Genomic DNA, 22,976 nt, shown 5'->3' with positions numbered 1-22,976 from the left:
CTAAAGTCTAGGTATACCACATCCACAGCTTCTCCCTTATCCACAAGGCTCGTTATCCTATCGAAGAAAGCTATCAGATTGGTTTGACACGATTTGTCTAAAGCTCCCTCAAAAACAACAGGGCTCTGGGTGGGTTCTCTGTGCAGATCCTATTGCAATGTTAGGGCCCTGGTTGTGAAACAGAAATTTTCTCTCTCCTCCCATAACTGCACAGAGATGCTTATCTAAAAATACTTTTACCTGTACATGTGTTCTTACAGTGGGTTCATAACACAAACCCACGTTTGTTGCCATCCACTTCACAACAACACTCCATAAGATACCCCTTACCCATCGGAGCTGTCCGTCACTGGTGAGCTGCCTGTAGAATCCTCTAAAATCGCTGACAATTTCTTCAAGGTCTTTATTAACCACGTGAATGGAGAGAGCATTAACTGCACAAACAACTGCAAAACACACCAGAATTTAGTGTTTTAATACCACACAGTGACTGGAACAAAATCACTAGATCACTAGTTCTATTGTTCGACCAATGTTTTAGAATTTCACGTTTTCGGCATAGGTGTTGGACCTCGGTGTGCTGCCACACCCCCCGGCTTGAAGTGGTTTCCATCATATACAGGGTTTAGTTTGGTTCAATGGATCTCAGCACCCCACTATGCTAATTGTTCCAGCCCCACTGCTTTTCTGAGAGGGGCTTGGTCTAGCAGATTGAATATGTAACTGGGAGCCAGGAACACTTGACATGTAACATTGGCTCTGTCAATGATTCAGTTTGTGTGGCCTCAGATAAGCCACATAACGTCTCTGCATCTCATGTTTCCCTATTTATCCTCTGGGAAAGATAATACCTACCACCAAGAGAGGTTGTAAGGCTCAATTAGTTAATAACTGAAAGGTGTTTGAAGATGAAAAGTCACTTGCACGCCACCTTTCACCCCAGAGAAAGATCTTGCTGCCAATGTAATCCTCAGGCACACACCACAGTAGTGGTCAGAGAGGGCAATGTTATGCTATCATGAGCACTAGTAAATACAGAAGTTTCCCTAAAATGCTGGGAGAAGATTTGATAGACCTCGCCCACAGGACCTGTTGCATCTCATGCAGTATATATGGTACTTACAGCCATGTTAAATTTCTCATTTCCTCATAAGGGATTTTGTTTCTGGCTAGAATATAATAGTTGTGATCCAGTTGTTTTAACTCCCCTAAAATCTACCACTACTGATTTCAACACAAGCTCCAGCAGAGGCTTTTGTTAGAGCAAAACACTAGCAAATCAAGAAAGTATCTTATACACCACTGTTGTCTAGCAGACTGGATAGGATGGAGGCAATCACAGAAAGGAGCGGACATGTCAGGAGTTTTAGCATCGTTCAACCATCATTTTCTGACACAGAGAAGAAGAAATAAAAGAGAGAGAGCAGCAAACTGCCCAGGAGACCTTGGGCCCAATCCTGTTAGGCATGCCTATTTAAGGCATTAGCTTGAGATTTGGGATGGGTGGGTTCAAGTCCCTGCTCCATCACAGGCTTTGGTGACCTTAGGCAAGTCTTTGGTGACCTTTCTGTGCCTCAGTTGTCCTTCTGTAAAATGGGGAAATAATATTTCCCTTTCTCAGAGGGGTATTGTGAGGATAAAGACTGGGAGGTGCTCAGATAGGGGCCAGATAGGTAGTACCAAACACCCTCAACTCTCATGAACTTCGGGGAGAGTGGAGGCTTGTCAGTGCTCAGCACCTTGCCATACCAGGTCCAAAGTACGCACAAAGGACCATATCTTCATTGAAGGTCTTATTGAAGGCAATGGCATGACTCTCAAACCAGGAACAGATCCCTTTATCATGGAAAGTGTGATTATGTACAGTACACCGGAATATTTAGAAATTATTTTGCCATTATACAGACCAAAAAAACCCTGCTGTTTTGATGGAAAAGATTATCAGTTGTGAATATTAGATAGTGGTGTCTTCTTTATGCATTCAATGATCATTTTTAAAATTTTTCCATTTACTCTTTAAAAGGAAAAAAAGTTTTTATAAATATGGCTATAAAAAGGGAAGACAACATAATCTGATGTAGGGTATCACCTCCATGAGGATGATTCTTTAGAGTTTGTAACATATTTAGTACTGTCACTATACTCGAGTGGCAAGGTTTTCATGGATTATGATTTTGTGACTGTCATATTGTGATCTGACAGTGCTCTTAGCTGGAAGGTTTCCAGGCAATAAAGCTCTTATGAAGAGTTGCTTAGAGACCTACTTAGTAATTTTCTAAGAAAAAGTGGTGTGCAATGGCTACATTACTACTTTGTAAAGGCACAAATCTTACAATTGTTCAGAATGACTCTGGAAAGATACAGGTTTGGTCCTGGATTGTGAACTTCCTCCCCCAAATCATCAGGCAGTATGTAATGATTAACACATTACAGGATTTGCATGCACAATGCTTCCAAACTGATGCTAGCTTCTGACCAGATAGGGGATACGCGCAGTGCAGATGTGCCCCTGGAGATGTAGAGCAAAGTTGAGAACCTGGGTCCTATCTATTTAAGAGTTTGAGCCTTCAATTAGCTATGGACATCTGTAACTAGATGCATTTTGAACGTACAGAAGAGCAGGGGGTGATTTTGCAAAGATAAATGCGTAAATAAATACACACAGATCAAGCCCTAAGCATCCATTTAAACCTAGCCTTCCTTCCCTTTTCTTGCCAATACTAATGACACCTATGTTTTCTTTCTCCAAATATTTTCTCCCTAGGGCCATAATAATAATAATAATAATAATATAAAACTGATAGGCAGAAGACTGAGCTACACAGTTCAGATCATTTCACTTAGAGCAGTGGTTTTCAACCTTTTTTCATTTGCAGACCCTAAAAAATGTCAAATGGAGGTGCAGACCCCTTTGGCAGTCTTAGTCTGCAGACCCCCAGGGGTCACGGGCCACAGGTTGAAAAGCACTGACCTAGAGCAAGCCCACAGCCTTCCTTACCCTTTCACGATTTCATTCCACCCTTATAAAGAGAGTGTTATGTCTGCAAAGGAACATTCTCCATGAGCAAGAGAAAGCAAAGCTGCTATTAGAGTGAAGCAAGTATCACTGTGCGAGAAACCCAGTCATTTTGTGTTTGCTAGACCTCATCACCTCAAGGATGTCTAGAATGTGATCTCAGCTGTGCCTTGCTGCAATACGTCTTCTATATAAAAAAGAAACTGCTTAGGCCTGAAACCTGGTGAATACTTAGGGGACAAGGATTTTCATACTGTGCTCATTTCACTGAGTGAAAATGCTATTGATTTCTGAGAATATGGACTTGTTCTTGAAAGATGCTGAGCACTCTGGCCCCGATCCAGCTAAGTACTTAAGAACGTGCTTAACTTTAAGTGAGTGGTTCCCTCAACTTCAATTGGGCTACTCGGGTGCTTATGTGCATTTCTGGAGCGGAACCAGAGTGTTCAGCACCTTGCAAGATGAAGCCCTTATGTAATGCATAAGGACGTAGATACGTCTCTAAGGATCACCCATCAAACATCTAAGGCAATGGAGGGGTCTTGGAGACTAACATTTAAACTTTAAATTACTAGGATGGATGAAGAGCCTAAGCCCCTGTCTATAGCAGGGAATTTTTCTAAAACTTTCTCACTCTTCGCAATGGTGGCAGCCTTAGTGTAGACAGGCTCCCAGCACTTTAAACATCAGATCAATGAGACCTGCTCCTGGAGGGATTACATGACACAGTGATAAAAGGCTGACAGGCCCATCCATACTACACTAGGGTAGTGTAAAAAGTTTGTCTCACTCACCAACAGGAGTTGGTCCAATATTACCTCACCCGCTCAATATCCTTGGCCCAACATGGCTACGACGACGCTGCAGACATTTAAGCGCAAGAGGCATTTAACTTTCACTCCTCTTATGGAAGATTAAAAATAACTTAATTGTACCGACTATATCAGATAGGACATACAAAGATTTCTTGACCTTTCACAGTTAATTAGTGCAATAACTTCTCAACTCAATTAATCTGGAGGCTCATATTTGCAAATGTCCATGGACATTTATACACAGCAGAGACACCCCAAATCCAGCCATTATTATTTTGACAATTTATGCAATGCACCCAAAAAGTGTGCAGGTGTTTTACAGATTAAAAAAGAGGCATGCTCCATGCCTTCACCATCGATGGCCCTGATTCTGCAAAGAGAGCTGAACAGGCGGACAAATGGGTCAGGGGGCTAAGTCAATGGCGCTGTGTGGGTGCAGGGATTTGTTCACACAGTTCTCTGCAGAATCAGGACCTAATTTTCAGAAAGAAAATGTTGTACTAAGTGTAAATCATTGATACTACTCAAGTAAGTCTACATGGCTAATGAGGGACTTAGCAGCATGAGAGGTTATTTGAACTAGCACAACTACTGAGGAGGGAAGGGGGTAGAGGGAAAACATATTTCCCCCCTGCAACTTTTTACTATTCTGTGAATGTTCTCACTGATGCCCTCTCACTGTTCACATCTTCCTCTAGCTCCTCAAAATGGTTGTTGTTAAGCCAATGACCAGAAAGAGCAGTAACGCATGGTAAAAAATTGCATGGCAACGGCAATTTCAAAACAGTCAGTCCTGTTTTCTGTTTCTGTTTCTGGGTGGGGGAAGGAGGGGAAGAAAGCAAGCAAGGGCTGTTAAAAGCTTAAAGCATTTACATGACATCAGCAAGTTTAGAATCAAGCACCCTGCAAGTCTGACAACTGCAGCCAGGATTACAACTTTTTTGTAACAAACTCTTTTAGGGGAGGTTCTAAAGGGATTTGGCAGAAGAGCTACTCCAATAAGTGATATATTGGGACAAAAATCAAGAAGAGTGCTTAATAGCCTCTTCAACCCTATAAGCTGCCCCAAGACCTATGGCTTTTTTTTTTTTTTAATTCAGTGATGGTAAAATGGTCCTGTATTTCATTTTCAAAAACAGAGAAACTGCATTAGCCATTGAACCCAATGCTTTTAGTGTGACTTGGGGCCCATTTGTGTTTAGGGACAGGATAAAAACTTACCAACTTCTGTGCCTTTACCCAAAGTAAATGTTAATCCATAACCTTTGAGTCCATCACGGGCATCAGTTTCTATTACAACATAGGCAGCGGAATAGTCAGGGTCCGGGTGCTAAATTAAAGACCAAAAACAACACCCAATAGCAGAGCAAGAACCTGACGAAGGAGGATTGACAGGGATTCACCCACCATAGGTCACATACCTCTTAGAGCAACAAAAAGCACTGGCGAAGAGGGCAGCAATCTAGGTAATTTAAGATTTGTGGCAAAATAAATATAAAAGTCTAGATCTGTGGGACTAAGGTAAGTCATCTCTCACTGAACAGTGAGGATCATTCAGGGAGAAGCGGATAGATTGTATCACTAGCATTTGATCTGAGTGAACCGAAAAGATTTACACGCCAGGCTCAGGGGGTGGCCGTCTCCGCTTAGCTGTGGAGTTGCCAGTTACAGCCTCTGGCTCTAGCCCCAAGTCCCCTGGCCCTGTTTAACGCAGTATCCCCAAATCAGCGAGCTTGGCTGCGCACAATCTAGCCCTGCGGGCCGGCGCTGCGGCAGATCGGCTTGTTGAGCCCCGCGGACCTGCTGGTGCTGTGGAGGGGCCTGGGGCAGCCGCTGCTCAGCGGGCCTGGGGCTACTGCAGCGCCGGAGAGCGAGTCCCAGCTCTGCCGCCACTGGCTCAGCCCTAGGGAGCCGGCCGCAGCGCTTACCATAGCATCGGAGCCATGGTGCCCCAGGGAGGTGGGGAAGCGAACGTCGCTCACCGCCAGCCCGGTGATCCTGCCCCGCACCATGGCGCGAGCCCCGAGCCCAGCCCAGCCTCCTCCCGAGACCACGGCAGCCGCGCGAGGAAGTAACTCGCCAGCGAGAGCTGCTCCGCCCCGGAGGTCACTCTCAACGCTGATTGGTGCGCGGCACCTCGGACACTGGAGGTGTGATTGGCCGCTCGGGACGTTCTAGAACGTGGAGACCGGGCGTTCTGTAACGTCGGGGAATATAGGGACTGGAGACGGGAAGAAGCCTTTGGGGCGAGCGGACGCCCCGGCTGGGGCCGGCGGGAAGGATGCAGCAGCAGCTGCTGCTGAGGGCTGCTCCCCTATTAAACGGATATTGGTACATTACAAAGTTGTGGTCGGAATCTAAACTGTCACAAAACTGGGAGTCCAGAGCTTTGGTTTGGCATGAAAACGCTGGTCAGCGGGGGAGTTCAGCCCAAAGCCCGTTCCAAATCAAAATCCGAGATGTTTGGACCTTTCCCCAAATTGCACAGCAGAGCAAAACTACTTTATTTTAGCAAATTTTAACAAAGCAGGGGTTGTTGCATGCCATTTTTTTTAAAAAAATATTGTATATGTTTGTAACCCTTCTGCCCATCTAAGTTGGCAGCAACAAGGGCCGGGTTCTGTAGCTAGGGGTTCCGTTTCAATAACACAATGCAAAAGCGGCTCGAGCCCCCACCCAGTGACCTGGGACAATTACATACCACCTGCTGGGTGCCTCTAAGAGTCAATACTTCCCCTCTCGCAAGCACGGAGTCTGAGTGTAGCAGAAAATGTTTAATAACATGAGGTAAACGACATCAGCATAAAATTGGAAAAACACCACAAACAGGATTCATAACACAAAGCATGAGCAAAACCCACCCCAGCAAATTGGGCTGTGTCCTTTCCCTTTGGCTCTTGAATCCAGCAACCCAAAAAATCACCCAGAGTCCCCAAAGTCCAACACCCCCAAAGTCTCTTGGGTCCAGCAACCACCCAATGTCCCAAAAGTCCAACAACCCCCAAAGTCTCTGTCCCTGGTCAGTGCCGCCCCAGAGTAAAAAACGGGGGGGGGCACACAGGGTGTTAAGGGGCACCTTACGTGATCCGAGGCTGGCCAGCCGTCTGTTTCTCCATGGGGGTTCCGCCGCAGCCTTCACCACGAGCCAGTCCACTTTCCTGCCATCCCACGAACTGCTCCGCTCTACAAGCTGCTCCACTCCACTCCGCTCCGCTCCGCTCACCGACCTGTGAGCCGTTCCCGCAAACAGCTCTGCTCGCGCCGTTCCTTGGGCCACTCCAACCGGCCCCACAAGGCTCCACACCGCTCGCTGCTCCTCCAGTCGTCCCCACAAATTGCTCCGCCAGCTGCTGAGCAATATAGCTTCAGGCTCCCCCACTAGTTAACACAGCACTCAGTGATCTCAGCTCTTAATAACTTTAGCTCTTTTGTGATTTCAGCTATTAGCAATTTCAGCTCATATATAGTAGGGGAGCCCCAGTGCTGCTGCACCATTGGCCCAAAGTGAATTCAGCTCAGCAGCCTGTAACTAGACTCCTAATAGAATCAAAGTTAGCTCTGACATTCAACAGTGGAGAGAGGAGGTGGTGCAATTGGTGTTTCAAACCCTCAGCAGGGGGCCCATGCCATCAGGTACAAATACCTGTCCCCATCCCCTCTCAATTCACTGGGTTTTGTAACCCATGCCCCTTGTCAAGCAAGTGCTACTTAGGTAATGGTGAAGGACTCACTCAGTCCTTCTGTCATACAACAGTTCCACTGGCCTTGATTCACAGAATCAGGGTAACAAAACTTTATTCTTCCTGCCCCAATAATAGAGAAACTGGGGATCCCACACCAGCCAAAGTAACCACTTTCAGTTGCTGTTGTTTCATGCCAGGCGAGTGGGTGTGCCTATGCAAACAAGATCAGCCCCTGGAGTTCTTTTCCACACTCGCCATAATTCACCACCAGATGTCAGGGTAGAGCTCATCCTGACTCTGCTTACATGTTGCCAACGCTTGCAGATGTACTGTGTGACTATCGACAGGCCTGGTCTACACTACAGTACACGGTTAGGTTGATGTAAGCTGCCTTGCATCAACCTAGCCGTGTAAGTGTCTTCGATTAAATTTGGCTTCCACCAATGTAAATGCCTCTCTGTGCTGGTTAGTAACACTATCTCCCCAAACAGCATAGAATCACGGTCAATATAATTAGGACAGCACAGTGTCAATGTAGACACTGTGTTGCTTACCTTTACTGTAACTGGTCTCCTGGAGCTGTCCCACAAAGCCTCACACTGAGACTAAAATCAATACAAGCAGTCCTGGTGAGGACGTGCATTGCTGACACAAGGAGTGAAGTGTGCACGTTCACAAGTGAATTAATAACTATGGCAGCTCTATGCTGACATAAGTTAAGTGAACATAATTTTATAGTGTTTTTCTTAATGCCACTGCTGCTGCAGTCATAGGAGCACATGAGAATCTTGGCTTTCACTTAAAAGTAAGTTTCTAGCTTTTGTGATTGTGGAGAAAAGTTAAAAAATGTGACCTAAGTGTGCCTTAAAGGTTAGACAACCAGAAAGCAAATCAAAAGCACCCAAAAGATACTATTCTAAAGAGTCTGTTTATTGGGGGCGGGGGGGAGGCTGACTCATTTTTGAATGCTTGGGGTTGGCAATACAAGGACTAGCCGTTTATGGGACTGTTTCCTGAGGAACCAAATTACAATAATTACAATGAATGGCAAATTTCTGATATATGGTTTCTTGCCCTTCCTCTGAACCTGGTCACTGTTAGAGGCAGGATACATAACTACTGGTCTGATTTCATAGAATCATAGGACTGGAAGGGACCTCAAGAAGTCATATAGTCCAGTCCCCTGCACTCATGGCAGGGCTAAGTGTTATCTAGACCAGTGGTTCTCAAACTTTTGTACTGGTTTGTTCTCAAACTTTCACATAGCAAGACTCAGTGTGACCAGCCCCCCCTAATAAATTTAAAACACTTTTTAATATTTTTAACACCATTATAAATGAGGCAAAGTGGGGTTTAGGGTGGAGGCTGACAGCTCACAACCCCCCATGTAATAACCTCACGACCCCCTGAGGGGTTCCAACCCCCAGTTTGAGACCCCCTGATCTAGACTATCCCTGACAGGTGTTTGTCTAACCTGCTCTGAAAAATTTCCAATGATGGAGATTCCACAACCTCCCTTGCTAATTTATTCCAGTGCTTAACTACCCTGACAGGAAGTTTTTCCTAATGTCCAACTTAAACCATCTTTGCTGCAATTTAAGCCCATTGCTTCTTGTCCCATCCTCAGAGGCTACGGAGAATAATTTTTCTCCCTCCTACTTCATAGAATATCAGGATTGGAAGAGACCTCTGGAGGTCATCTAGTCCAGGGGTTCTCAAACTGGGGGTCGGGACCCCTCAGGGGTTCACGAGGTCATTACCTGGGGGGTTGCGAGCTGTCAAACCCCGCTTGCCTCCAGCATTTATAATGGTGTTAAATATATTAAAAGGTGTGTTTAATTTATTAGGGAGGGTCACACTCAGAGATTTGCGATGTGAAAGGGGTCACTAGTAAAAAAGTTTGAGACCCACTGATCTAGTCCAACCCCCTGCTCAAACTTTGTAACAACTTTTTATGTACCTGAAAACTGTTATGTCCCCTCTTAGTCTTCTCTTCTCCAGACTAAACAGACCAATTTTTTTCAGTCTTCCCTCATAGGTCATGTTTTCTAGACCTTTAATCATTTTTGACATTTGACAATCATTCTAGACATTTAATCATCTTGTCTGGACTTTACTCACCAATTTTCTGAAATCGATTTGTCAGATCCAGCTGTAGGGGAGGGAGGAGAGGAGAGATCACCCTTTGCTACTAAACCTGATGTTAGATTGCATCCAAAGGAAATATCTATTTATAAGTATCTCATGCACATGGTATCCACATTACTTAATTCAGTAACAGCCTGTAAAAGCTTTGAGTGCTGAGGCTATTTTAATGACAATGGCTCTACAGGATCCGTTACGCTTTCTAATAATCTACTCATTTGTATGTTAACCCCAGCCAAGCAGTCAATCAGGCTTTGCCTTCATAAATCACTCTCTGCAAATAGCTGTCTTTGTGACAAATGTGTCGAGAAGATTAAATGTAATGTTTTCACCACAGTGTTTCTGGTAATTATGGCACTTATGTGACTGTACTAAATGTTTAAGGGGCCATCCATAAATTATGTAATACTTTTTTTTATGGATCTGCAAGACCCACCCACTACTTTGTAATATTAAAACAAACTCACACAATTAAGAACTCACCCATCTCTTAATGCATTATTTAATTTATGGACAGCCCTGAAGTACTTCAAGGTTGAACATTCCCCCCGATTGTGGTTATACAGGAAATAATGAGGCACCCAAGAAAGCCATCATGGAATCCCCATAGATTGTTCAGGAGGACAAGAAATAGTCCAATAAAATGTCTACTTTTGATTTAAATCCAGGACCTTGAATAGTAAATTAAAATGGAAATGCAGAAGAAAATCTCCATTTATTGCACTTGAAACTCTTTATTACAGAACAATGAAGATACATAGAAGTAATAAAACAACATTAAAATGAAAAATGACGATAATCATACTGAAAGTGAAAAGAAGTAGAGGTGCAGTACAGACTCAACTTGGATAAAACAAAAACACACCATTGCTCTGCTGACAGCAATAGAGGGCTGACCTTGCTCCTCTTAGGCCTGGTCTACACTACGAGTTTAGTTCGAATTTAGGAGCGTTAAATCAAATTAACCCTGCACCCGTCCACACAACGAAGCCATTTACTTCGACATAAAGGGCTCTTAAAATCGATTTCTGTACTCCTCCCCGACGAGGGGAGTAGCGCCGAAATCAACATTGCCATTTCGAATTAGGGTTAGTGTGGCCGCAATTCGACGCTATTGGCCTCCGGGAGCTATCCCACAGTGCACCATTGTGACCGCTCTGGACAGCGATCTGAACTCGGATGCACTGGCCAGGTAGACAAGAAAAGCCCCGCGAACTTTTGAATTTCATTTCCTGTTTGCCCAGCGTGCAGAGCACAGGTGACCACGCAGAGCTCATCAGCACAGGTAACCATGCAGTCCGAGAATCGAAAAAGACCACCAGCATGGACCATACGGGAGGTACTGGATCTGATCGCTATATGGGGAGAGGATTCCGTGCTAGCAGAACTACGTTCCAAAAGACGAAATGCCAAAACATTTGAAAAAATCTCCAAGGGCATGATGGAGAGAGGCCACAATAGGGACTCACTACAGTGCCACCTGAAAGTTAAAGAGCTCAGACAAGCCTACCAGAAAACCAAAGAAGCAAACGGAAGGTCCAGGTCAGAGCCGCAGACATGCCGCTTCTACGCTGAGCTGCATGCAATTCTAGGGGGGCCACCCTCACTAACCCACCTCTGACCATGGATTCCGAGGCGGGGGTAATCTCAGCCATGCCTGAGGATTCTGTGGACAGGGAAGATGAGGAGGAGGAGGATGAGCTTGCGGAGAGCACACAGCACTCTGTTCTCCCCAACAGCCAGGATCTTTTTCTCAGCCTGACTGAAGTACCCTGCCAACCCTCCCAAGGCATTATCCCAGACAATGAGGCCCATGGAAGGGACCTCTGGTGAGTGTACCTTTGTAAATATAAAACATGGTTTAAAAGCAAGCGTTTTTTAATGATTAATTTGCCCTGAGGACTTGGGATGCATTCGCGGCCAGTACAGCTACTGGAAAAGTCTGTTAACGTGTCTGGGGATGGAGCGGAAATCCTCCAGGGACATCTCCATGAAGCTCTCCTAGAGGTACTCCAAAAGCCTTTGCAGAAGGTTTCTGGGCAGTACAGCCTTATTCTGTTCTCCATGGTAGGACACTTGACCACGCCATGCTAGTAGCAAGTAATCTGGTATCATTGCATGACAAAGCCTGTCAGCGTATGGTCCCGGTGTTTGCTGGCATTCAAGCAACATCTGTTCTTTATCTCGCTGTGTTATCCTCAGGAGAGTGAAATCATGCAATCGACCCGCGATGAAAGAGCTCATCTGAATGAGTGGAAGGACACGGTATCAAAGTACAGGAAAGATGCCAGTGAACATGAGGCCATGAGGGACGCTTGAGATGAGAGGTGGCAGGCTGCAACGCTGGGGCTGCTGCGTGATCAAACGGACATGCTCCGGCATCTGGTGGAGCTTCAGGAACAACAGCAGGATCACAGAGTGCCGCTGCAGTCCCTTTATAACCACCCTCCCCCCTCACCGTGTTCCATAGCCACCACATCCAGACGTGTAAGAACGCGGGGGGGGGGAGGAGGGGGAGGCTCCGTGCACCCGCCCACTCCACCCCAGTGGACAGCCCAAGCAAAAGGCTGTCATTATTTTGAACTTTTGAAGTGGCCTTTTCTTTCCCTCCTATCTTCCTCCCAAACCCCACCCGGGCTACCTTGTCAGTTCTCTCCCTATGTTTATAATCAAGTAATAAAGAATACATGATTTTTAAACGATAGTGACTTTATTTCCTTTGAAAGCAAGCTGTAATTGAAGTGGGGAGGATGGTTTGCTTACAGGGACTGAGTCAATCAAGGGGGCGGATTTTCAACAAGGAGAAACAAACAGAACTTTCACACCGTAGCCTGGCCAGTCATGAAACTGGTTTTCAAAGCTTCTCTGATGTGCAGCACTTCCTGGTGTGCTCTTCTAATCGCCCTGGTGTCTGGCTGCGTGTAATCAGCGGCCAGGCGATTTGCCTCAGCCTCCCACCCCGCCATAAAGATCTCCCCCTTACTCTCACAGAGATTGTGGAGCACACAGCAAGCAGCAATAACAATGGGAATATTGGTTTGGCTGAGGTCTGAGCGAGTCAGTAACATGCGCCAGCGACCCTTTAAACATCCAAATGCACATTCTACCACCATTCTGCACTTGCTGAGCCTGTAGTTGTACAGCTCCCGACTACTGTCCAGGCTGCCTGTGTATGGCTTCATGAGCCATGGCATTAAGGGGTAGGCTGGGTCCCCAAGGATAACTATTGGCATTTCAACATCCCCAACGGTTATTTTCTGGTTTGGAAAGTAAATCCCTTGCAGCAGCCGTTTAAACAGATTAGTGTTCCTGAAGACACGAGCGTCATGAACCCTTCCCAGCCATCCCACGTTGATGTTGGTGAAACGTCCCTTGTGATCCACCAGTGCTTGCAGCACCATTGAAAAGTACCCCTTGCGGTTTATGTACTGGCTGCCCTGGTGCTCCAGTGCCAAGATAGGGATATGGGTTCCCTCTATCGCCCCACCACAGTTAGGGAATCCCATTGCAGCAAAGCCATCCACTATGACCTGCACATTTCCCAGAGTCACTACCTTTGGTAGCAGCAGATCAGTGATTGCTTTGGCTACTTGCATCACAGCAGCCCCCACAGTAGATTTGCCCATTCCAAATTGATTCCCGACTGTCTGGCGTTGCAAACTTCCACAGGGCTATTGCCACTCGCTTGTCAACTGTGAGGGCTGCTCTCATCTTGGTATTCTGGTGCTTCAGGGCAGGGGAAAGCAAGTCACACAGTTCCATGAAAGTGCCCTTATGCATGCGAAAGTTTCGCAGCCACTGTGAATCGTCCCCCACCTACAACACTATGCGGTCCCATCAGCCTGTGCTTGTTTCCCGGGCCCAGAATCAGCATTCCACGGCTATAACCTGCCCCATTAACAGCATGATCTCCAAAGCGCCGGGGCCCGCGGTTTGAGAGAATTCTGTGTCCATGTCCTCATCACTCTCGTCACCACACTGCTGTAGCCGACTCCTCCTCACCTGGTTTTGCAGGTTCTGGTTCAGCATAAATGGCACGATAATGCACGAGGTGTTTACAATGTTCATGACTGCTGTCTTGAGCTGAGCGGGCACCATGCTTGCCGTGGTATGGTGTCTGTACAGTTCACCCAGGAAAAAAGGCGTAAAACGGTTGTCTGCCGTTGCTTTCCTGGAGGGAGGGGGAGGATGTACCCAGAACCACCCGCAATGCTGTTTTCGGCCACATCAGGCATTGGGATCTCAACCCAAAATTCCAATGGGCGGAGGAGACTGTGGGAACTATGGGATAGCTACCCACAGTGCAACGCTCCGGAAGTCGACGCTAGCCTCGGTACATGGACGCACACCGCCGAATTAATGTGCTTAGTGTGGCTGCATACACTCGACTTTATACAATTGGTTCCCAAAAATCAAATTCTGTAAATTTGGAGTAATCCCGTAGTGTAGACATACCCTTAGCTTCAGTGCTAGCAGGAATGGCCCCCAGCTCTGGAATTTAAAAGTTTTCAGCATGCCATTTATTTAATTGTAGCCCAGCCCTGAGGTGTGACTGCATTCTCCCTTTCCTCCTCAGGGTTATGGGTCCTTGTTTCACCTAGAAGGGTGCCTGGTGCCTCCACCCAAGGAAACCCCTTCATGCAGAGAACAGAGGGCTTGTCTCTTGGCAAAATATTTCACATAATCTCATACAGAGCGGGTGTTAGAGCACACAAAACTAAACTAGCTATCACAATTCCCAGAGTAATAAAACAGTAACTGAGTCTTTATTAGGTATGGGGAACTCAGGATAAGGGACAGTGGAACAGGGGATTAGGATAAAGAGACAAAACAACAATACCTAACACTAGCCCTCCCAACATTAACAGCCAATACAAACCTCCCAGCACCTGCATAGGCAAATAGCGAGCTTAAGTTCAGTCTTTCATAGAATCATAGAAGATTAGGGTTGGAAGAGACCTCAGGAGGTCATCTAGGTCGTCTCAAAGCAGGATCAACCCCAACACCCATCTTTGATGGGTGGTGCAGCACTGATGTCCATGGCGGGCTTAAAACAAAATAAAAAAATAAACCAAGGTGTTCTCTCAAAGTATGTGCACCAAGGATAGTAAGATCTTCCCTGGCGCTCTGGTCTGGATTCTAATGTGCAGTTAGGCTGGCTCTTGGTAGCCTAACCATGGCTCTCCTCAGTCTCCAGAGTTTCTGGTCTCTGTTGATATGACACTGTTTTGTGACCCAGAAATCCCAAAATCTGTCCTTGGGTAGGAATGTGGAGAGGCAACGCAAAGGGGCCTCTCTGGCAGAGATGCGTCTTTCCCTGCTATACTTCCAACACAGCTAACACCAAAAGTAAAACCAAACCCTTTGTCTCTGAGTTCTGGCTTATAGTTTGTTCAGGTAATGTTGCTCACAGTTCTATCTTCACCCTGGACTCTAGGCAATCTGAGAAACACAATCCTGAATCTTTTCCACCATTGCTGCTGTAGTCCAGGGCGAGTCCCCTAAATGTTCAGTGCAGTATTTCAGCAGCAGCATCTCCAAGGTGTTACATCATAGCTGCTCTAAAACAGCATTTTTCTGTGCTCAGTGCATGTGCAGGATATTAAAGGCGAGTCAATTAATTACATATTTACTCATCTTCACATTCTATTTTAAAAGGATGGCGGTGGTGGAGTTTAATCTGGAGTCTTTAATTTTTTTGGTGTTATTCTCAGATTTGCCTGTTTGAAGTGAATGAAAAGTTGCCCCAAGGAGAATGTAAACCTCAGTGGTGATCAGTTTCCACTTTTAGAAAGTTTAGTTAACACAGATTTGACTACTCCTATTCCTGGGAAGGGCTTCCCCCCCTTTACATTCCTCTTGATTTGTTTACTTAACACAAGATGCTCAATATTCCACCTCACACTTCGAGCCCACATCAGCACCTATTCTAGCAATTTCAGATATTCTGATGTGTGATGGCGTTAGGACTGCTGCAGGGCCTCTCTGGTTACAAGGCAGCTGCACAGCTTTTGATGTCAGGGAGCTGTTGACAGGCACGTAAGTTTTCCAAGGTCGTTTACTTTTGTGGCTGTGTGCATGTCTAATCTTTAGAGCAGGAGCCTAGGAGGGGAAATGTGTGAATCAAACACTAAATTTGCTGAATAAATATCATATTGGCACTATTTAGCTCATCAGAATTTACCCCTCCCAGTTTGCTGCTAACAGGAAATAACTCCAGGCTTGGAGTTTATGCCAGCTATGAACCCTGCATCATCACAGGGAGAGTAAAAAGAATAACTGCAGCACGGCCCCTCTCCCTTTGAGAGGAATAGGAGAACAATCTTACCGGTAGATGAGCTGGAAGTGAAGATCCTGCCTAGCCCCACTCTTTCCTGGACCTTGCTGGTGATGGTTGCAGAGTAGATAGGAGACAAGAGAATGAAAACTGCCAGGCAATCACCACACCCTCTTGATTTCAGATAGCAGAAGTGTGTACACATCTGTGTGGCTTCCCAGCAATCACGCCAGGCTAACTCGTGTAGCGTAGATCTTGCTAGCCTCTTTAGGATTATGAACTTCCTAGCAGGTAACCCTCTTTCCTTGATATAAAGACCCCAGAAATGTAAAACAGAGCCTCAGCTTTCATTTAAATAAAAGGCAAACATTTTTAAACTTGAGTTAAGCTAACTTGAAAAGTAGGGATTTAAATTTGTTTGAGAGATGCTGAGCACCCATATCTCCCACTGACGGCAAATGCTCAGCACCACTGGAAAAAACAAAGTTTGGCCACTTATTTCAGTGCTGGATTTAGCTTTCTAAGTTGAAGCACTGGAGTTTAAAACTGTTGTCCTAGCTTTCCCTTTTACTTGGTCAAAGAGCCCTGAAAACAAAGTTGCCAACTAAGTGGGAGGGTTGAAAGCTTCTCACTGATTTCCCTAAAGATTACAGATTATTCACTACCATCACCTCTATGGATGTCCAGGGGTGGGCTGTGATCCTGACTTTTTGAGGACTCCCGATCAATTTGGAATTGCATTACTGCTGATGGCACTAGGGCTACCACAAGTTTCCTCCTGCCAGGTACCTGCTCACAGCTAGGCTGGCACATTCGCTGAACACACAATGCAATTGATAAACATGGAAAGCTCAATAGCATGTTAGACAGCAGGAGCTAGTGGGCTATATGTTGGCCAAGAACAAAGAACGCTGGCATTTAACATCTCCCTCCCTGCCCATTCTTTTATATAAAAATAAATGTTGTGTTTGGATGTTAAACAACCCTCCCACAACAGTCACATTAGCCCTGGACAGTAGTGTGTTCATGGTCGACAAGTCAGTTAGGTGTAGTAGAAACAGAGAGGCTGAAGCATAGGCCTGGTGCAAGGCCTGAGACCTGAACCAAAGTCAGCAAAAAAAGTTATGCTATGAGCAACAGTCGGGCCCTGTCAAAAGCAGATGCTTGCCTGCAAATCAGTGTTCGGTACACGAATTCAGCACCGGTATTGCTAGCATTGTTAAAACACACATTGAATATGTAAACACATTCCAGCAGGCCAGCACAGGAACACCTCAACCTAGAACACGATAAAATGGTTTGACAAAAGTGAAAAGTGATATTTTGCCTGAAACATCAGGAGAAAAGTACAAGGGGAGGTAACAAACGTGTCATGAAACGCATAAGGTGATATGAATGTTGTTGATCCCAAATTGGTTGTCTCAGTCTATTAATGTTGGGATACGTTGCCTTAATCCTTCGTCTGGTCTAGGGGGCAAAGTGCTGCCCCTGACTGAGCTGGTCCATTGTCAGAGGTGTACATGTGTTGTGTACCTGTAACCATTGAGCTGGCGCATTAGCACCGTGCTTCCTCGGTAATACATCTGGCTGGGTGCCTTCGCTACTAAACCAAGTCTTGGGGTCTTATTGGTCGATTCTGTCGGAGCCTGCTGTATGGGCTATCTGGCCAGAGCCAGTACAGCACACAAAAAGAACACACGCACGCAGCCGAACATCTGACAACATTAGGTTTCTGAAGTAGTGATGAAAAACTATTTGGAAGACCCACCCAAAACCAGCAAGGTCAGTTCTGGTCACATTGCACGTACAATAAATTGATAAGGAGCACAAGCTGTCAGCTGTTGAGGAGCTAGCAGTTGCCTGAATCCATTCTGATGTCTTCAAGGTTGATCTTGTTTTTGAGAAAGCCACAAGTGATAGGGTAAGTTCTCTCCCCAATTTGTGGCATCATCATCAGGGTGGTCAGGTTACCTTTTTTGGGGGGGGGGGGGGGGGGGGGGAGGTTCAGCAAAACCAGGAACCATTTGTACAGCTACTATAAGAACTGGCAGTTTCAAACTCTAGAGCAGAGAGGAGTCCCAACATGTACATGACTATTAGAAAATGTCTCAGAAAATGAATTCAGTGTGTGGGGGTGGGTGAGGGGGGTTGGATAAAGAGATGCAGAACCTGGCACTAATTCAAATCCAGCTGAGGTCAAGAAAAAATAAAAGTTATTACTATTGAATGGCTATTCATGGCCTCATGCAAAATGCACTAGTAGACACATCCACATCATAGTTAGTGTACAGTTGTAGACAGTTTCAGCTGTCTTCAGGAATGAATAATAATAATAATAAAAAAAAAAACCCTATTGCCAGGGCAGAGGAAAAACTTTCAGTGCTCCCGTGTAGCTATCCTATGGATAAAGAGAGGACTGCAGAGTTGTCAAGCTGGCATCTGTTTGCAGCATTATTGCAGCCCTGTTTGTCCCAGAATATTAGAGAGACAAGGTGGATGAGGTAATATCTTTTATTGGACCAACTTCTGTTGGTGAAAGAGACAAGCTTTCAAGCTACACGGACCTCTTCAGGCATCTATCCATCTGTGAACAGAGTATGTAAGTTTTTATTCAGGTCCTCTATAACTTCTGATTTCTCCCCAGGTCCCACTGTATACAATCTAAAACTGGCCCTTAATTTTTTAAAAAGGAAAATGGCATTTAGGGACCGTATGTTTTCTCTCTCATCTAACATAAGTCAGAAACTCAGAAGAAAGTGGCAGTGTTCAGCAAATGTAGAGGAGGGTGCAAATGATCCAAAATTTTTATACTGTCGAGTTTATTCTCATTTAACACAATAGTATGACTGAAAGAAAAAATTGTTCTGAAAATAGATATTTATACAGCAGAAATAAGTTTGTACACACAAGTGACTAAAGAAAATTGAAATCCTCACTGTTTTGTGATAAACTTAAATCATTTACAATATTTTGATTCATTTCAACGAGAACTCCCAGTGTATTCTGCAGCAAAGCCGTTGCATGTTGTGGCAGGTTGGTGGAAATGCAAAGTTCTACAGCACCTTTAGATAAAATATTTAAAACAGAAATTTTAAGCATGAAAATGAACAATTCCTTCACTATACCGAGGTACTTATTTTGATATTAAATTTAGTTATTTTTAAGTTCTGTCCACATTTCCAGTTTTTAATTTGCCACAGATCACCACTTTTAGGGTTAACGTCATCTTAAATCAAAGGGGAAGGTCGCAGCTCTCTGAATTGTTTCAGACTGTCTGCAAGTTCATGAAGACAACACTGCATTGGTTTATGTTTTGTTTACCTTTTCGAGGTCCTCTTCACAACCCATGAGAGCTACAAACAAGAAAAAAAAAAAAAAAAACTATGGCACAATACTATATGAGGGGTACAATTCCATAGCTGCAAGACTCAGGAATATACAAGGCCCTTTTTAGAACTATGCTAAAGTAGCTACTTATTTTCTCTAAAGAGTAGGCACATACACAACGTTTGTACTTTTGGAACTTTAATTACTCAAAAGTAATATAAAAATATTTTAAAAATACTAAAGCTTGAGAACACTGCATGATAGAAACAGTTTGAAAGTCTTCCACAAAGGAAGTATTTGACAAAACTGATGAACAATGATTTGAGTACAATTTTTATCAGAAATATTACATAATTGTTCCCATTTAAAAATCAATAATAAAAAAAACATTGATACACTACAGGAAATACTAAAAATATGGTAAACTTCGCAGCTTATAACTTGTGTAGAAAGAATCTTTTGTTTTGTAATTTTATATTAGAATTGTTTGATGTAGCTTAGAAAACATTTTAAGTAGTACAGTCTTAATATACAGTGGCCCTCCTCTGCAGTTGGGAATTTGGGATTGGCTGCAAGTGCCCATTGAATGACAGTGGTCATGGTGACAGCTGATGTTTCTTAACTTTAGGAACACGGTTATGTCTATCACAAGAGTGGATTTATGACTTCCAAGAACAATTACACAGAAATCAATAATGGCTGTTGACAACAGGTACAAGAGAGCCAAAAAATGCTTGTCTGTAGTAAGGTGATGCCCAGAGGATTTTGTTTACTTTGGAATTTCTCTTATGGGAATTCACATAATACCCGTTCCTTGTATGGGGCCAGAGTTGTAAGATTAGATAGGATTTGTTCTAAATGATCACTACTAAGGAGTTCTGAAGTGCTCTAGAAAAATCTTCACTTTCACAATATATTTAAACACACCACAATTCAAATCTCTCAAAAAGTATATTAAAAATAGCTTCAACGGGGAGGGGGGGGGGGGGGGGGAAGAATCAAAACTCAATTCTCTGCAGCTTCAAAAAATTTTCCTCCAAAAAGCAGCAAGCAGATGAAGTAGTTTTGAAACCAAACTATTTTATCTTTTTTTTAAATAAATCAGGTGCAATGAGGGAGAAATTTATTTTAAACCAATTCTGCAAAAGAATTCCACAATGCCATACTTTATAAAAATACTTAATTACATAATTAAACTTATTACGATTATATAAAAAGCGTGAATTTGAACTTTTTGTTAGGGTAAGATCCATATCAATGTCTTGAGGTGAAAGACGATTAAAAATAAAAATTTCATATACATACAGAAACTCTTTCTGGAGAAGTTCTATAATACACAACCATTTACAATGAACAAACTCATTAAGTTAGTGTTTTATTTCTTTACTATACAAATGTTATTACAAGGAACTGTTCCATTCAGTCATTAAAATCCAATTAATGCCAGCACCATTTTCTGGCATTTTTATTGTAACTGTATTAATACATAAACTTGTACGATTGTGTTACCCATTTTAAAATATTTAGAAAAAAAATTACAATTCCATAGTGTTCTTGGTTTTTTACATAAAGCCCTTTTAAAACTTGATAATCACTCATGTATAGAAGATAAGGGAAAATGCAAAATGATGGCACTGTTCTTACAAAGTTCCATTTAGTGGAGAGATTCAGTATGAAGAACGTAGTGTAAACATGTGAAAAACAATTTTTAGTACCAGAACTATATTGCCCACTTGCATTAAATTCATTTGTTAGATAGTGTTACATGGATAGTATGATCATCATCATGATACTAGAGAAAACCATTTAGTTTAATAATTAAAGTATGTTAGCTTAATTTGAAATTCCAAACTTCATGCCACCAGATGAACAGAGGACATGAAGTTATTGCTTAATATGTCAGTAGTTGAAGAAAATATCGTAGATGTAGTGTGAGCTGAGCTGAATGCCAGCAAAGGTTTGTCATTACTGTATTATGTCAATATTAAATATACTTTATCCCTCTAATTTTTAGGCCTTCACATTTTCTTCTCCTATTTATTCTCACTTAAATAATTCTGTGTGTAAGAGTCTTTATAGTCAAGAAAAGCAAAAGTGCAATCAAATCCCTGAACTAGTGTCATTTTACATTTGTGGCACCCATCACTGTTAATACATACTAGCCACATCTCACAGTACCAAATCTGTGTTTTAATGTGTACTGTCTAAAGGTGACCATTTACCAGCTAAGATCTTGATCTTGCAATGAGCTTTGTTTAGGTAGTCTTCCCACACAGAGCTCATTGTAGGATTGGAACTTAAAAGATTAGAGAATTTTCCCTCTGATTGTACTGTATGGTTTCAAGTTCAAACTTTATCATATTTTATCAACACAACTTTATAAAATATTACCTCATTTTATAGTTATCTTCATTATTCTATGCAGAAAAAAAAATGAAAAATCTCTCATGCTACTTTCCAGTTACATTAATACAAATATGAACACAGTGCATTATGCTCTCCAATTCCACTACTGAGGTCTAGCATTTAATCAAGTTTGTCATACACTGTTTAAATTTCTGTTTTAACCTTGTCTATCCTAATTAAGTCCATGCAAGAGGAAGCTTAAACTGAAGATTACTATCAGTATCTCAGATATGGCTGTACCATCTTTAAGGAAAAAGTCCATCTAATTCTGAACACAGGAAATTTTATAGAACTGGAATGGAATTGTTTGGTCCCATAAAGTTCCTTTGTTTAAAATTTTTTCCACCCCAAGCTCGCGTGTAATTTAAGACAATTCTCCCTTTAACAGAATGTATTATTAAATGTTAGGTTGTTTTTTTTTTGCTAGTAATGGTCAGGCCAACACTCACTTTACCACTGAGTAATTTCAGCAAACTCCTTTTGGACCCTGAAATCAGTTGGGGCGGGGGGGAGGGGGGGGAAAAATCACATAATTGGTAAATTAGGGTATAACAGTTTAAAAGTGGTTTTGTGCAACTGTAGTATGGAATTCCAGTTTGCCATTAAAAGCATGCAGAGTGAAGATTTTCTTTCCTTTGATTCCTTTAAAGAAGCGAGGAACCCTTCGAAAGTCCTTTACATTTGGCAGATTTGTGCATGTTATGTAGGTTGTTGGCTTATAAATTGTCTCCAGGCTGGTACTGTGGTTCTGTAGCAGTGAAGTAGTCTTCCAAGAAAGACTGAATATATTCAAATGTTGGTCTTTCATCAGGGTCCTTCTTCCAACACAGTTTCATTAATTCATGGAGAGACTCTGGACAGCCCTGTGGGCAAGGCATCCTATACCCACGTTCTACTTGTTCCAGAACTTCACGATTCACCATCCCTACAATAAAGAATTTTAGGTGTTAATGACATTACACAAAGAACAGTTTCCAAAAATTCCTCAGCTTTTTTCTGGCATCAGACCACCTGAGAGTTAAATTTAACTCTCAAGATAACTGTACTGCCACAAGGGACTCTTCCCTATAGACACAGTATGTTGGATTAATTTTGTAAATTTTAAAATAAATATATTTTCTGAAATATTCAATTTTACCCTTGTTTCTCAAATAGTTAGTACTGGCCCATCCTCATGCTTATTCAAATGCTTTTGCTACAGAACATTTCCTATTTACTTGGGGAAAATTCCTGCAAAGGAGAGCTCCACAACAAGACCCTGTCTGGAGTTTTATTCATTTGCCACTTGATCTGAACAGAATACTAAA

At 43.3% G+C, this 22,976-nt stretch overlaps 2 protein-coding genes across 8 annotated transcripts in view; both read right to left on the bottom strand.

Annotated features, from left to right (window-relative positions):
- ENOSF1 (enolase superfamily member 1) overlaps positions 1-5,911 on the bottom strand; it is a 22,467-nt gene extending 16,556 nt beyond the window's left edge. For 4 of the 5 annotated variants that reach the window (XM_024210764.3, XM_024210766.3, XM_024210765.3 and 1 more), the window contains exons 1-3: positions 5,760-5,911; positions 5,053-5,161; positions 331-446 (exon numbers count right to left, since the gene is read on the bottom strand). In XM_024210764.3, the coding sequence (XP_024066532.2) occupies positions 331-446; positions 5,053-5,161; positions 5,760-5,843 (309 nt within the window). In that variant the 5' untranslated portion in view covers positions 5,844-5,911. The remainder of the gene's footprint in view (positions 1-330; positions 447-5,052; positions 5,162-5,759) is intronic. The other variant, XM_026661490.2, reaches the window with a different exon arrangement.
- A 16,284-nt stretch (positions 5,912-22,195) lies between these two features.
- Positions 22,196-22,976, bottom strand: part of YES1 (YES proto-oncogene 1, Src family tyrosine kinase) — a 67,247-nt gene continuing 66,466 nt past the window's right edge. For all 3 annotated transcript variants that reach the window (XM_024210769.3, XM_024210771.3, XM_024210770.3), the window contains exon 12: positions 22,196-22,594. In XM_024210769.3, coding sequence (XP_024066537.1) covers positions 22,386-22,594 — 209 coding nt within the window. In that variant the 3' untranslated portion in view covers positions 22,196-22,385. The remainder of the gene's footprint in view (positions 22,595-22,976) is intronic.

Source organism: Terrapene carolina, unplaced genomic scaffold (genome assembly GCF_002925995.2).
Source record: "Terrapene carolina triunguis isolate 2854851 unplaced genomic scaffold, T_m_triunguis-2.0 Scaffold58, whole genome shotgun sequence".
NCBI lineage: Eukaryota > Metazoa > Chordata > Testudines > Emydidae > Terrapene > Terrapene triunguis.
This window is presented reverse-complemented; position numbering and strand designations above follow the sequence as displayed.